Here is a 14418-nt window from a genome sequence, read left to right as displayed (position 1 = left end):
CCGCGGGCGGCGAGGAAGGAGGCACCCGCCTCTCGGCCCTCACCAGCGCCTCGGCCGCCGGCCGCCGCCCCTCACCGCCGCGAACCTGGACTCATGGCCCGACTTGCGCTCAACCCCAGCAGTTGCGCCGGCTCCTGGGTCCCGCAGCCCGGGCAGCGGCGGCCTGGCGGGCTCTTTGTTACCAGCTGCCACGGCTTCCGGGAGCGGGCCGGCGGCCGGAGAGCACCAGGAGCCGGGCGAAGGGGGGCACGCTCTCCGGTAGGGGGACTCCTGAGTACCGCGGCGCCCACAGCGTCTAGAGCTTTGCCTGGTTACCCCTACAGCTCCCACCGGCTCCTGGGGGCCTTTAACGAAACCCGTCGCGCCCCAGTAAACTCAACTCTGCGCCGACAGCTTAGGCCTCTCTTTCCCGAAAGCCAACGGAGGGGGTCCTGGTGTGGGAACGTAGGTGTTCACGGCGAATGCCTAGATGGCTCTGTATCTGATGCAGCTGAAATCTTTCTCAGAGCTTAAAAGTCACTTTTTCAGCATCACAACTCTATGTCTTGGGTTTGATTATGCTTGACTCTGTTTTCTCAATCTGAATTTTTTAAAAAAACGAACTCCGAGTGGCTAAGGCATATCTATGGATGCCCTTATTTTTGGCGGACCGGAGAAGTCGGCCGCGTGGACCGCCCCAATGGGAGAAAAAGTGTGGTCAGTGGGTCAGCGCGAGCCACGTGACCTGGGGGCGTAGACCGGGGAACGCTCCAGGAAACCGCTACCCGAGTTCTGACTTTCTTTCACCCGGGTCTGGTTCTCAAGCCCCGCACATCCAGGGAGGCGGAGTTGGAGATAGGCCCTTCGGCTCGGAGGTGGGCGGGCGCCGTGTACAGCGAAGAACCGTGTGGATCTGAGGCTGTCTGGTAGCCCCCAGCCGCCTGCAGACCCTACAGTTTCGTCATGGCGAGATTCTGGGTCTGCCTGGCCGGCGCGGGCTTCTTTCTTGGATTTCTGGTTTTGCATTCGCGTTTTTGTGGCTCCCCGGTGAGTTGAGCAGTGAAGAAATATCTGTCGGGTGTGTGGATAGCACTATTGAGAGGCGACGCCGCTGTCGTGCGATGGAGGTGGCGGGCCCTCGCTCCCGCACTAGCTTCTCTTTTCCAAAAGCTGCCCCGGAGGCGGAACTGCCGATGTCTTGTTTTGTCTCTTAGTGTTAAAAAGTTTGTATATGCGATCTCGCCATTTTCCCGTTTTCTTTCTTTCCCTCGATCCCACTACATCTTCCAATAATTTGCAGATTTGCATTGTGATCCTTTTGGTCTTTAGACTTACAAACCCATTTCTTCCGAATCATTTCTGTCCAGCAGTTTCAACACCTCTGTGCCAGCTGTCAAGGCATGCTTGAAAATAAGACTTTTTTTTCTTTCTTTCTTTTCTTAACGTAGGGGGTAAACGGAATCTTAATGTTCTGAATTTTTTTTTAAAGGTTTTAAGGAAATTTGCTTTTCAAATTAACTGGAGAACCAAGGAAATTCCTTTCCGGCTGGATGTGGGTTGGCCTAAGCATTCAGAGTATTTTACTGGAACAACATTTTGTGTTGCAATTGACTCCCTCAGCGGATTGGTTTACATAGCCCAGGTTAGTAAAATTGGAATTTAGAAGAAAAAAATATGAACACAAATGAAGTAGTTTTTTCTTGTTTTGCTGTGCTAAGTAACCATATGTTTTTATATTATGTTAATTGTGAAGTTTGTTTTTTTGAGTTGGTTTTAAGTAAATACTTAGGTTTTGAATGTAGTAGATATTAATACTGTTAGGTTTTGAAGCTCTTTTTTTAAGCATTAAATTTCTCGATTAACCTTCAATTTTTGTTTCTCTCTACCAAAATAAAGATTACTTTCTAAAAACTGATCCTATCTAAGCAGTTATTTTTATATGCCTTCAGAGAGGGGATAACATCCCAAAGGTATTAGTGTTCACAGAGGATGGATATTTCCTACGATCCTGGAATTACACAGTTGACACACCTCATGGTATATTTGCAGCCAGTACACTACATGAACAGTCTGTCTGGATCACGGATGTAGGAAGTGGTATGTGTAGTAATATCTATTAAATTCTCTTGCTAGAAATCATATTTTTGCCCATGTTCTTGCTTGTACGCTTTAAAATCAAGAGTTGCTACATCTAATTGTAATCTCTTTAATGATTTATCAAATCACTTGTTTCTAAAAACCTATATATTATACTTCTGTAGAGTCAAGATATTTAACAGGGAGGCTATAATTACGGTTTTTACTTTTACTTGTCAAGGGACTTTTCCTCTTTAAAGCATCAGTTGTGACACCATACTTTCAGGGATCGTTTTTATAATTTGTTAAAGCATCAGTTGCTCTTCCCAGGTTAAAATTCTATATCTCTTCTCTGAAGCCCAAAAATAGCAATCTCTGAACGTTAACGAATGGAGTCCTTGTCTTATTTTCCTTTACCCTTTTTCTTTCAAAAGAAATTCTCCTAAGAAACCAGAACTACTTTGTTGCCCAAAATGCAAGATTTGCAGAAACTGCTGATGTTAATGTTTCTGAAATCCTACCTAGTGCAGCATGTCTGCAATCTTTTTCCACCAAATACTTTTAATAGAATGTGTTGCAAATCAAAGTAGGGACAGCTGGGTTTATAGCTCTGGATATTTTCAGAGATAGCTGTTTGCATATTCTTGTGGCTTAAGACAGTACCAGAGATAACCTGGCATTATTATCACAGGATCTCAGGAATGAATGGGATATTGGCCTACTTACATTCAGGGCTTGAAGGACATTCTGTTTCTTCATTTCTGGCTAATTCAGATAACATTTTGGAGTTAATGAACTCTCAGTTTTTGTTAGAAGTGCCATTACCAGTTCTTCTCAGAACCCAAGAGATTTCTGAGCCTCACCCGATTCATTACTTTCAAGATGTATTTTGGGTGATAAAATTCCAGTTAAACAAAAAATTGAGATTACCTCTGAGTTCCTTGTAATGCTATAATGAAATGTGACTATTTTGACTTCTTTTTTCCCCAGGACTCACTGTTAAAGGCCTTTACTTTTTAATTTATTCCATCCATGTGATCGTTTTTTTGTAAATTACCTCTTTGATTCCCAGAAATAGAACACACATGACTTCTTCATTCTTTCCATTAAAGGGTTTCTCATGCACAGATCTGAATTTATATTCCTTCCCAGTTTTTGAAGAAGTACATTCCCTTCAATAAAAATATGGCTGTAAATGAGCCTTAAAAACAAAACAGAACAATGTTATATACTGGTCTTCTGTGTCTTTTGCCAACTCTTTAGAAACTTTGAAGGTTGAAGGTTGCTTTCGTTAATAATATTTTGTTCTCTTATTGCTACAAATTATCTCAAGCATTCAAATCAGGTATAACAATAAATCTTTTTTAAGATGCAGCTGTAATGCAGGTTGATTCACTTTATTTCCAGTGAGTTCAGTGTATCCAGTGTTATCTTTTGCATGCTTTTTTGTTAGTTTGGTCTTGGTATGCCTTCAGGTTGATTTCTGTTAACCACATTATGGTTTTTTCTTAATTATTAACATTGTACTTTTTATTTTTGCTTGTGAGATAATTTTAACTTAAGTCTTTATATAAGTGAGAAAATATATTAGTGATTTGGAAAGATTTCATCTCTTAGGAAAAAAAAGTTAATGGGTCAAGTTTTGAACTTGTTTCTACTATGAGAAAGTATAGTTTTAAAAAATATGTGTTGTAGTGAACTTTTTTGTTGACCTACTAAAATTTGAGATCTGCACATGATTGCCTGAAATAATGATTTCCAAACATAAGTTCCTTTTCTAGTTCCTTCTTGATTTCTTTTTACCAGGAATTTTATTCAAGGTCATACTGTTGTAGTAATGATTACAAAAGAAAATTTACAAAAGAATACAAAAGAATAATTTAACATCATGAGCTTTCTGCATAAGGAGTCAGGTTTTTTGGTTTTATTTGAATTTAGAATGTACTTATTTTGGAGTACCTGAATTTTAATCATGACAGATATGGTTGTAACTAATGAAGAAGCTTTATTGCTTGTGAAATACAGCATTTAATTATCTGAGCCTATTAACTTTTTATTACTGTCTAATTCACTAAATTCTTGCTCTGTGCTTACTTGAAAAATGTGAATATTTGGACAGTGGTTATATTTGTGACATGTGCATGTTTTTCTTTAAAGGATCTTACGGTCATACTATTAAAAAATACAATTCCTTTGGTGATCTTGTTCAAGTCTTGGGTACCCCAGGCAAAAAAGGCACCAGTTTGAATCCCCTGCAATTTGATAATCCTGCAGAATTATATGTAGACGACACAGGAGATATTTACATTGTGGATGGAGATGGAGGATTGAATAACAGATTGATCAAATTGTCCCAAGGTACATGGCTTCCATGGTGTCATAAGAATGTTATTAAATAAGTTGGATGCATTTAATTTGTTCAATACTTGGTATAATATTGTGATGTGTGTGTGTGTGTATTTTTTTAAGAGAGAGAGAGTATGATCAGGGAATTGGGGAGGGCAGGGGGAGAGGGACAGAGAGAATCTTCAGTAGCCTCCATGCCCAGCGAGGAGCCTGACACAGGGCTCCATCTCACGACCCTTGAGATCATGACCTGAGCCAAAATGTAGCTGGATGTTTAACTGACTGAGCCACCCAGATGCCCGTACAACTATTGTGTATTGTATTGTATAGTATATGAAGCTGTGTGTAACAGGCTTGAGTGGGATGTGTGGGATGGCCAATAATAAATGATTCTGATAATAAGTTTGCTTATTTTTCAAAAGCTAGGTGTTTCCTTTGAATTAAACTGGAGGCAGTTTGGGAATTTATAGTGGGCTGAAGAAGTAAGTGTTTATTCTATCCAGTTAAGAAAGAGAAGTTTAGGAACCCGGCATCCCAGAGCTGAGATACCCTTCAGTTTGATTGATCAGCTAAAGTTTCATTGTATTTATTGCTCTGTGTCCTCAGTAGTATTCTAGGTGCAGGTCTATTTCAGTTGAAACCGCTAAATGCTAATCTTGTTAAAGTAAAATTAGGGGAAGGAGGAAATACTAATGACTGGAGAAGCAGGGCAAGTGTTCATAAAGCAAGTGGTTCTTGAACTAAACTGGTTTTGGTGGGAAGGGAAGATGTGGGGGAGGAACATTTACAAGGCTCTATCATACAAGGTCTACAGATAATTAACAAGTCTTCTAGGAGGGGAGATTAGGAGGTAATTTTGGAAGAGTAAAAAATAAGATTTGGAATATTCTTGGAGGTTTACCTAAGAATTTTAACCCACTGAGCCACCCAGGCGCCCCTTACCTAAGAATTTTAAAGCCATAATTTTGCTTTTAAAATGTCTTGAGGTTTTTTTTTTTTTAGGAAAGTGATGTTATAGAAGCAGAGTTTTTATAAGACTCAGTACTGTATCTGGATATATTTGCAGTAAGCTTTGTCATTTGGACAGAGCATAGATTCATACATGGAGGTTATGTAGTCAACTTATTACCCAGTAACTAAGTTTGGTTGGTGATAGTTAAAGGAAGGTGAAGTGTGGATAAATCAAGAATCAGAAAAATGATTAAAGAAACAACCAAACTCAGGAGACAGATTGAATATAGGTATATTGGTTTCTTGTGGCTGCTATAAAAAATTGCCACAGACTGGATAGCTTAAATAGAAATTTACTCTCTCATGTTTTTGGAATTCAGAAGTCTGAAATCTTTTTTTTTTTTTTTTTTTTTAGATTTTATTTATTTATTTGACACAGAGAGATCACAAGCAGGCAGAGCAGCAGGCAGAGAGGGGTGGGAGAAAGCAGGCTCCCTACTGAGCAGAGAGCCCGATGTGGGGCTCAATCCCAGGACCCTGAGATCATGACCTGAGCTGAAGACAGAGGTTTAACCCACTGAGCCACCAGGCACCCCGAGAAGTCTGAAATCTATAGGGCTGGCCCTACTCCCTCTAATGGCACTAGGGGAGAATCCCTCTTTGCCTCCTCCAGCTTCCCATGGTTCTAGACGTTTCTTGGCTTGTGGCAGCATATCTAGTCTCTGCCCCATCTTCAGATGGCAGCCTTCTGTGTGTCTCTGTGTCTCAAAACTCCCTCTCCCTTCTCTTATAAGAACACTAGACATTGGACTTAGAGTCCACCTAAATTTAGGATCTGTCTCATCACAAGATCCATAACTTAATACGTCTGTAAAAGTCAGTGACCAATAAAGTCACATTCACAGGTACAGGAGTACCTGTGAGTTGGATATATCTTTTGGGGTAGACATACAATTCAGCCTACAACAGGGATAATAAGGGAGACAGACTATAAAAATGTAATGTGGATTTTTAAGCTCACAGGAATTATAATACCAAGTAACAGAATAGTTGGGAAGGGAGACACTGACGTGAATCACACACAGTGGTTTTGAGTGATGAAACACTCAAGCGGAGATAGTAAAGAAGTCGATGAATTGCTTGAAAAGGGATTTTGGCAGGGGGTGTAAAGCATAAGAATTAGGGAAACTTCTCTATACACAGAAAGCCAAAAAAGCATAATCAGTTGGGGGTATAATTGAATAATTATTTGCAACTTAAGACATAAGCTGTAACACGCAAATGTACAAGGTGTTGTATATGTTGCTCTGACCAACTGTATTTGCCATTGTCAGATTTTATGATGCTTTGGCTACATGGAGAACGTGGGACGGGGCCTGCTAAGTTCAACATACCTCACAGTGTTACTCTTGATTCATCTGGTCGGGTAAAAATACACTGTCATGGTGTATGGAACTGTGTGTCTGAGAGTGTGTGTGTGTGTGTGTGTGTGTGTGTGTGTGTGTACACCTCTCTGTTTATGGATCTTGGTGCACATGTGTGTCTGGTCATCTGACTATGAATGTTTGTGGTTATCTGTACCTGGGTGGGTCTGGGCATTTCTTCTGGGGCTGGGTATACCCACATACTCTTAAAAGTGTCTAGTCCTATAATAAAGAGAGTTCCCAAATTATTTAGAAATGAACAAAATAGATTTCCTGTGTCACTTTAAGGTAGAAGGAACAAATAATGGAGTTGAACATAATTTACCTGAAAAAGGAAAGTGTTGCCTTCCTACTAAGAAAACTACTAGGATGGGTACCTGGGTGGCTCAGTGGGTTAAGCCTCTGTCTTCGGCTCAGGTCATGGTCTCAGGGTCCTGGGATCGAGCCCCGCATCGGGCTCTCTACTCAGCAGGGAGCCCACTTTCCCCTCTCCCTCTGTCTGCCTCTCTGCCTGCTTGTAATCTCTCTCTCTGTTAAATAAATAAATAAAATCTTCAAAAAAAAAAAAAAGAAAAGAAAACTAGGAGTATTTGAATATATTTTTAATTTTAGAATTAAAATAATTTTAGAATATGTTGATCAAAAGGGAGATGGGAGAGATTAATCTTGGAGGCTTGAAAATGAGAGCTACCCAGGTAACTTTGACTACCTCCACTCTGGGGAACAGAAAGCTTTAACTGACACATTTTTTTTTTTTTAATTTATTTATTGGACAGAGATCACAAGTAGGCAGAGAGACAGGCAGAGAGAGAGAGGAGGAAACAGGCTCCCTGCTGAGCAGAGAGCCCCATGCGGGGCTCGATCCCAGGACCCTGGGATCATGACCTGAGCCGAAGGCAGAGGCTTTAACCCACTGAGCCACCCAGGCGCCCCTAACTGACACATTTTAACCCATTTCTTTTTCCCCATCCTATCCACTACTACCTCCTTTGCTTTTATACACCTTTAAGCATACATACCACTTCTTTGGGGTTACTTTCCTATAACCAAACCCCCACCCAAAATGTTTTATATTAGTTTCTCCTTCTGTTTTCCTATAGTAGCCTATACTTCCCCATTACAGTAATAATCACACTATAATATAATCAATCATTGTCTCCCTTAACAGAATGTAGGCTGTAGGAGGGCATATAATGAATCTCTTTTGCTTTATATCTTGGTGCCTGGCACATAGTAGTCTTCTTATGAGTAACTGTTATGTGACTAAATGTCTTGTTGTAGGATGGATGCATCAGACTATCTTGGCTTCATACCATTAGAAATTTAATCCATTTCTACTTCTGATTCTATGTTGAGCACACAACCTTTTTTTTTTTTTAAGATTTTATTTATTTATTTGACAAACAGATCACAAGTAGGCAGAGAGGCAGGCAGAGAGAGAGGGGGAAGCAGACTCCTCGCTGAGCAGAGAGCCCGATGTGAGACTCGATCCCAGGACCCTGGGATCATGACTGAGCCGAAGGCAGAGGCTTTAACCCACTGAGCCACCCAGGGGCCCCGAGCACACAACCTTTTGATTGTGATTGGCTTACATGTAGACAAAGTGAGATTGTTTTGGTCATAAAATCTTCAGGTATTTCCCATTGTAGGTAGGAAGATAGCTGAACCTGTGAATTTTGTCTCTGAATGGGGAGGTAGAAAGTTGGAATTCTGGTTTAAACACATTACCCTCCTGTGCCTGGTTAAATACTTCCTTCTTAAAGTAAGAATATGATCAAGTTTCTGAGCAGACAGGACCTAGACCCAGGTGAATTCTCCATGGTGGTAAGTGCCCTTTTGAGAAAGCTTGGAGAACATTTGATGGGGATACTCTGGCATTACTGAATGATGGAAAACGATGGTGTTCATTTCTGCACACTGTGTTTTAACAACAGCCATCGCCATTCAGAGCATTTTACATGATCAACTCATTTAATCATCACCCCAATCCTATATGAAATGTTAATTAGCTCCAGAGCTGAACTTGCTGCTGGTTTTTGTTTTCTTTTGTTTTTTAAAGATTTATTTATTTATTTATTTGAGTGACAAAAAGTGTGTGCATGTGCCAGTTGGGGTAGTGACAGAGGGAGAGGGAGAAAGAAAATCTCAAGCAGACTCCCTGCTGAGTACGGAGCCCAGTACAGGGTTTGGATCATGACCTGAGCCGAAATCTCACGTTGGGGGCTTAACCACGTGAGCCACCCAGGCGCTCCTGCTATTGTTTCTTAAACAAGATTTCTCATGATCAAAATCTGTTCAGTAGGAAAGATAATGCTAACCATCTAAAATATTCAGTCCTAGGGTCGAAACTATATTTTTTCTTTGGTTACTCGTCTAAGGCATAATCCCAAAATCTTTAAGGAAATCCATCCTTATTAAAGAATCATGAATCTGGGAAAGATCTTGAGAAATTACCTTACTTAGGGATCAACACCCTTTCTAAAGTGATACAGTGAGTCTTTTTTTTTTTTTTTTAACATTTTATTTACTTATTTGACAGAGAGAGAGAGATCACAAGTAGGCAGAGAGGCAGGCAGAGAGAGAGGGGGAAGCAGGCTCCCCGCCAGAGCAGAGAACCTGATGCGGGGCTCGATCCCATGACTCTTGAGATCATGACCTGAGCCGAAGGCAGAGGCTTTAACCCACTGAGCCACCCAGGCGCCCCGATACAGTGAGTCTTTATTTGTTTCTTGTTGTAGATGAATTTAGTGTCTACTAAAACTCACAGGCATTGACAGATAAATAGTCAGGGTTATCCTGAAGAAATAGTCCCTGAATCCATGAACCCTAGAAATCCAAAAATCCTCAGAGGAGGACATGGAGGTCAGCAGGGCTGGCCCACACTTCCAGTCCATTCTTACATACCCCTCTACAATCCTAGCCTCATGTCATAAAATCATTTCGCTGTATGTATGCCATAGGTTGCATATGTCAAATATGGTGCGTGAAATGTCATTTAGGGTGTATCTACTTTCCTATCTCATAACAACGGTTTGCTTAATAACTTGTTCCAGCCTACAGGAAAATGAAATTAAACCTGTTGTTAGCTTCCTGGCATTCTTGGATGCTACTAAAATCTTCTAAGCACCCTCTTTCGGTGGGTGGTTTGGCACTTTGGACATTCCTTGGTAGATAGCAGGTAGACATTCAGTAATACTGCAGTAGGAAAGAATACCTACCACCCCCCCCAGCACCCCCCCATCCCCATCTCATCCTCCCCCCCCCCTCCCCCCCCCCCCCCCCCCCCCCCGCCCCAGCTCCTGAGGAACAAGGCTGCGTTGCTTTGTCTTTGTCTTCTAACGAATGGGATGGCAGAACTCAGCGGGACAGAGAATTCCTGTTGGAGGAATGAGTGAATTCTCTTGCTTGTCAATACTGTGCTAATCCTCTGCATCACAAGAGAAGACTCCAGTTTTTTTAGTTATTCAGATGTTTAGTAGAGCAAACAGAGCGTTCAGTGTGGGCTTTGGGTTAAGACAGGTGGCTGAGGGGCACCTGGGTGGCTCAGTGGATTAAAGCCTCTGCCTTCGGCTCAGGTCATGGTTCCAGGGTCCTGGGATTGAGCCTGGCATCGGGCTCCCTGCTCAGTGGAGAGCCTGTCCTCCTCTCTCTCTCTCTGCCTGCCTTTCTGCTTACTTGTAATCTGTCTGTCAAACAAATAAATAAATTAAAAAAAAAAAAAGACAGGTGGCTGAAAGTGGCTCTCCTACTTACTATAAACTCACTTCAAACTACAATTTCCTGTCTAAAGACAGGGCTTTCAGTACCTTCTCTTTTAGGGTCCTCTGAGAACTAAATGAGATGATGTATGTGAAACTAATGGAAATAAACATCCTTCCCATACCTCTCCCCTTCTGTTTTCTTTCTCATATTTGATATGGATCTTTTTCAAGAAACACTTTTTTTGGGTTCTCAGGTGTGGGTTGCGGACCGAGGAAATAAAAGAATTCAAGTATTTGATAAAGACACCGGGGAGTGGTTAGGAGCATGGGATAATTGTTTCACAGAAGAGGGACCTTCTTCAGTCAGGTAAATTTTTTTTTCCTTTAAAAATGCTCCTTTTATTAGGTGGGTGGGGGATGGGCTAAATGGGGGGTGGGCATTAAGGAGGACACTTGTGATGAGCAGTGGGTGTTATATGCAAGTGATGGATCACTAAATTCTCCCCCAGAAACTAATACTACACTATATGTTAACTAACTACAATTTAAATAAAATCTTGAAAGGAAAAAAAAAGCTTGTTTTATTTGGTTTATGTTCATTTCTTTGAAGAGCTAGCTGAAAGGTCAAAATACTGTTAATTTTCAACAGGTGAAAAGGGGGCAGAACCAAGTATGCAGAGAACATGTAATGGTATTTTAAATCCCAAGCAGAGCGAAAGAGGTTCAGCTCCCCATGCACTGTAGGATCCAGGTCTCAGAGATAACATATGCTGGACCGCCTACAGCCTTCACCCTTGAGATACGTGTGATGATTTTTTAAACATAGAATGAAAATAGAAATCTTGAGTCTGTAGTGTCAGCCTAGCACAGACTCTCCGTTGATTTCATTTTGTGTGGTTCTCGCGTATTTTTGTTTGTTGAAACTACTCTTTGGCTGTGTCTACTATCACAAATCTGTAAGTTCTCCTTGAAAGCATCTTTCAGCAAGTAGAGGAGTCTAGTGTTGTTTAGCGCCACAAGGGATAAAAACGTTGAGAAGGTCAACATTTTAATTGATTTTGCATACATTTATTCCGTAAAATGTCTTTTTCTTTAGATTTACTCCTGATGGAAAGTACGTGATTGTAGCCCAGCTGAACCTTAGCAGGCTCTTACTGGCAGCAGCGCCTCCAGTGGGAAGCATTGGCAACTGTTCTGTGATCAGCACAATCCAACTAGCAGATCAGGTTTTACCGCATCTCTTAGATGTCAGCGGAAAGACGGGAGCAATCTATGTAGCAGAAATTGGAGCAAAGCAAGTACAAAAATACGTCCCTATGAATAGCTATTTTCCTTCATTTGGTTCATAATGTTTCCTTTCGTGGAGGTCTTTCAAGTGGAAGTTCAGATTCTCAAATTCATTGTTAAATCCTTACAAATAATATTCAAGCATAAGAATGTGTTTCTTTATTTTTTTGTGACTTGGTTTTACTTGTAAGTGCATAAGGATGTTTTAACGAAGGAAATGTAACACTAAAAAAATGAGGTAGAAAAGAAGGACTAAGGTTGTAACCTGGGTATTTGCCCTGGGAGACTAATTTTCCCTGAGGGGAAGAGGAAAAGGAATAAAAACGGGTTTTGTAGGATACATTGAATTTCATGTGAAGAACTGCAGACCTCAAATTTGTTCACCTTATACAAAATGTACATTGTGAGAGATCGAGTCAGATGGGTTCTTGATTAACGAGGACCCACAGGATGCTAGCTCCTACAGATGCAGAGACGAAGCAGCAGGGTTAGCTTTGTGTGCCTTTTCCGGAGCTTATAGTCCAGTGGGGAGACAAGTGTGCAAACTGCTCTAACAGTGACAGCAAGGCTTAAGTGTAGCAGGACATTACTTCTGACTGAGGAAATCCTGGAGATTTTGCCAGGAAAGTCCATTTGAGCTCCAACTTCAGAAACTGAAGAGGGGAAAACAAGGTGGGCCAAGTGGAGGAGTTGTAAAAAGTTACAGACTTGCTGGGAGCTCTGGTAGGCTTTCTTTTAAAAGCCCATCTTGGCTTGGGTCCTTTAGCTGTGAGATACTTGATCTCAACCTCTTAATGTCAGAATAAAACAACAGATGTTTAAGCACTTTACTGACAGGGATCTTTACAAGTATTTACTGCAGTTTTTTTTTTTTTTTTTTTTAATTAAAGGTAACATTAAAAATAGGGCCTGTCTTCAGTGCCTCTTTCCATTTCTCTTTTTCTTTCTCTTTCTTTTTCTTCTAATTTTCTTTCTTCTTTTTGTTAAACATGTACTCAGTTCATTCCTGACATCTGTCTACCTCAAAGAAGTTTTGGAATTATTTATATGGGGATGTGTACTGAATACTTCGCACTATTAAGGTGAATAATTTCTTACCTTTTTGCCCCTTTGGTTTTAATATTTGCTTCCCAGCGAAGACCATCTTTTCAGTTTTTTTCTCGTTTATTCTCGGTTTTGGTTGAACCTAGCCATATGATATTCTTTTGGGTCATTCCTCCCCGTGTCTTATATCCATCTCCCTTTTTATCCTGATCTTGCACTGCAAGCCATAAAGCATGTGAGAAATCCTGAGTTGCCTTTCCCATCACTCATTATGGCTGCAGTCTGTTTTGCAGACGCAGGAAATTCAGACTGTTTAGATGCTTGGATCATATCTTGATGCAATTAGGAAGGTAAATCAGCCAACAGGAAACTTTTCCATGTTCCAAGGCCTTTGATAAGTATGTTTGTGCCACTGATCAAGCTGTATGATCTTAAATGAGTCATCTTAGTTTTTCTCTTTAGTAAAAATTCCTCCTCCATTAATGCTGTTAGGATCATTGTACAACAGAGACAAATGTGCCCTCTGAAATATATAGCTTTGAGTACTTCAGAGTACTTGAGTACTTTGAGTACTCTGAAATACAGACTATATATTATATACTATAGTATACTATAGTATAGTATAGTATATAGTATATAGTATACTATAGTATACTATATAGTATAGTATAGTATAGTATAGTATACTATAGTATATAGTATACTATATACTATATACTCCGAAATATAGCTTTGAAATTCTTAAGAAAGTTCCTTCTAAATGTGCCATTTACCTGATACCAACTATCAAGTCTGCCTTAATTTTGCGTTTATTGGTTTTTTCAGAATTTATTCTCCTGAACTTTATGCAGCTTAACCAATATAGTAAATTTATTTGTATAAAATAAAGTGATTTGAGGGTTTGGTTTTGTTTTGTCTTTAAGCGAGGACAAGAAATCCAAATGTCTCTTAGGAATGCAGGTTAGGTAAGCTGATCTTGTCCTTTTGAAAATGTTATATTTAACCATGTTTTATACCGGTGTCTTATAAAACTTGCTGAAAATTTTGTTGCCATATGTCTTGCTAGAAGTGTCTGTCAGTATTCCTGTAATCATAGTGTTTCACTTTTTTCCTTTGGATTAATTGACTAAATGAGAAAATGTCTTCTCTTGTCATTTAAAAGATAAAAATTAAATTTTTGGAAAGAAAAGGCAATATTCTCTGGCTCTGTATTTAATATTGAATTTTATTGTTATAAAAGCAGTTTATAACTTACTACCCCGCTGAAGAGTTTCAGCAACCCTGAGTCACAGGCTGGCACTGAGAGAATATCCTCCTTCATTCGTATGTAAAGTGTAGGCTGATGCGCATTTTGTTAGAGGTCCCTCGGAAGTCTTAGCAAAAACAGCCTGCCTGACGTGGGGGGTGAGTACAAATGATAGCATTGCTAGCTAACTCCACATACTTTTGCACTGGAAATGGAACTGCTTTGTGTCTCCACTTTCGAAATCTATTGAGGGGTGTGTGTGGTAGGCTGGGGTGGGTAGGGGTGGGGTGGCTTCTAAATTGGAAAACCGAAGGAAGGCTGGAGATATCTTCCCAGCCTCCACTGTGACATCGGGTATCTATGG

At 40.5% G+C, this 14418-nt stretch overlaps 1 protein-coding gene across 1 annotated transcript; it reads left to right on the top strand.

Moving 5' to 3' along the window:
- Positions 1-732: 732 nt before the first annotated feature.
- NHLRC3 (NHL repeat containing 3) lies at positions 733-13148 on the top strand. The gene is made up of 7 exons (XM_080798446.1): positions 733-1026; positions 1469-1621; positions 1929-2076; positions 4213-4413; positions 6687-6778; positions 10732-10844; positions 11574-13148. The coding sequence occupies exons 1-7, from the start codon at positions 943-945 to the stop codon at positions 11824-11826; spliced, it is 1044 nt and encodes a 347-aa protein (XP_080654572.1). The 5' UTR covers positions 733-942; the 3' UTR covers positions 11827-13148.
- Positions 13149-14418: the final 1270 nt, after the last annotated feature.

This window comes from Martes martes, assembly GCF_963455335.1.
Source record: "Martes martes genome assembly, chromosome: 3".
In the NCBI taxonomy this organism is placed as follows: Eukaryota; Metazoa; Chordata; class Mammalia; order Carnivora; family Mustelidae; genus Martes; species Martes martes.
This window is presented reverse-complemented; position numbering and strand designations above follow the sequence as displayed.

Excerpts from the sequence above, each read along its gene's own strand:
- NHLRC3 (XM_080798446.1), top strand. The coding sequence starts at position 943 with ATGGCGAGATTCTGGGTCTGCCTGGCCGGCGCGGGCTTCTTTCTTGGA. Across the intron at positions 1,027-1,468 it reads CGCGTTTTTGTGGCTCCCCG|GTTTTAAGGAAATTTGCTTT; the intron begins GTGAGTTGAGCA and ends TTTTTTTTAAAG. Across the intron at positions 4,414-6,686 it reads ATTGATCAAATTGTCCCAAG|ATTTTATGATGCTTTGGCTA; the intron begins GTACATGGCTTC and ends TGCCATTGTCAG.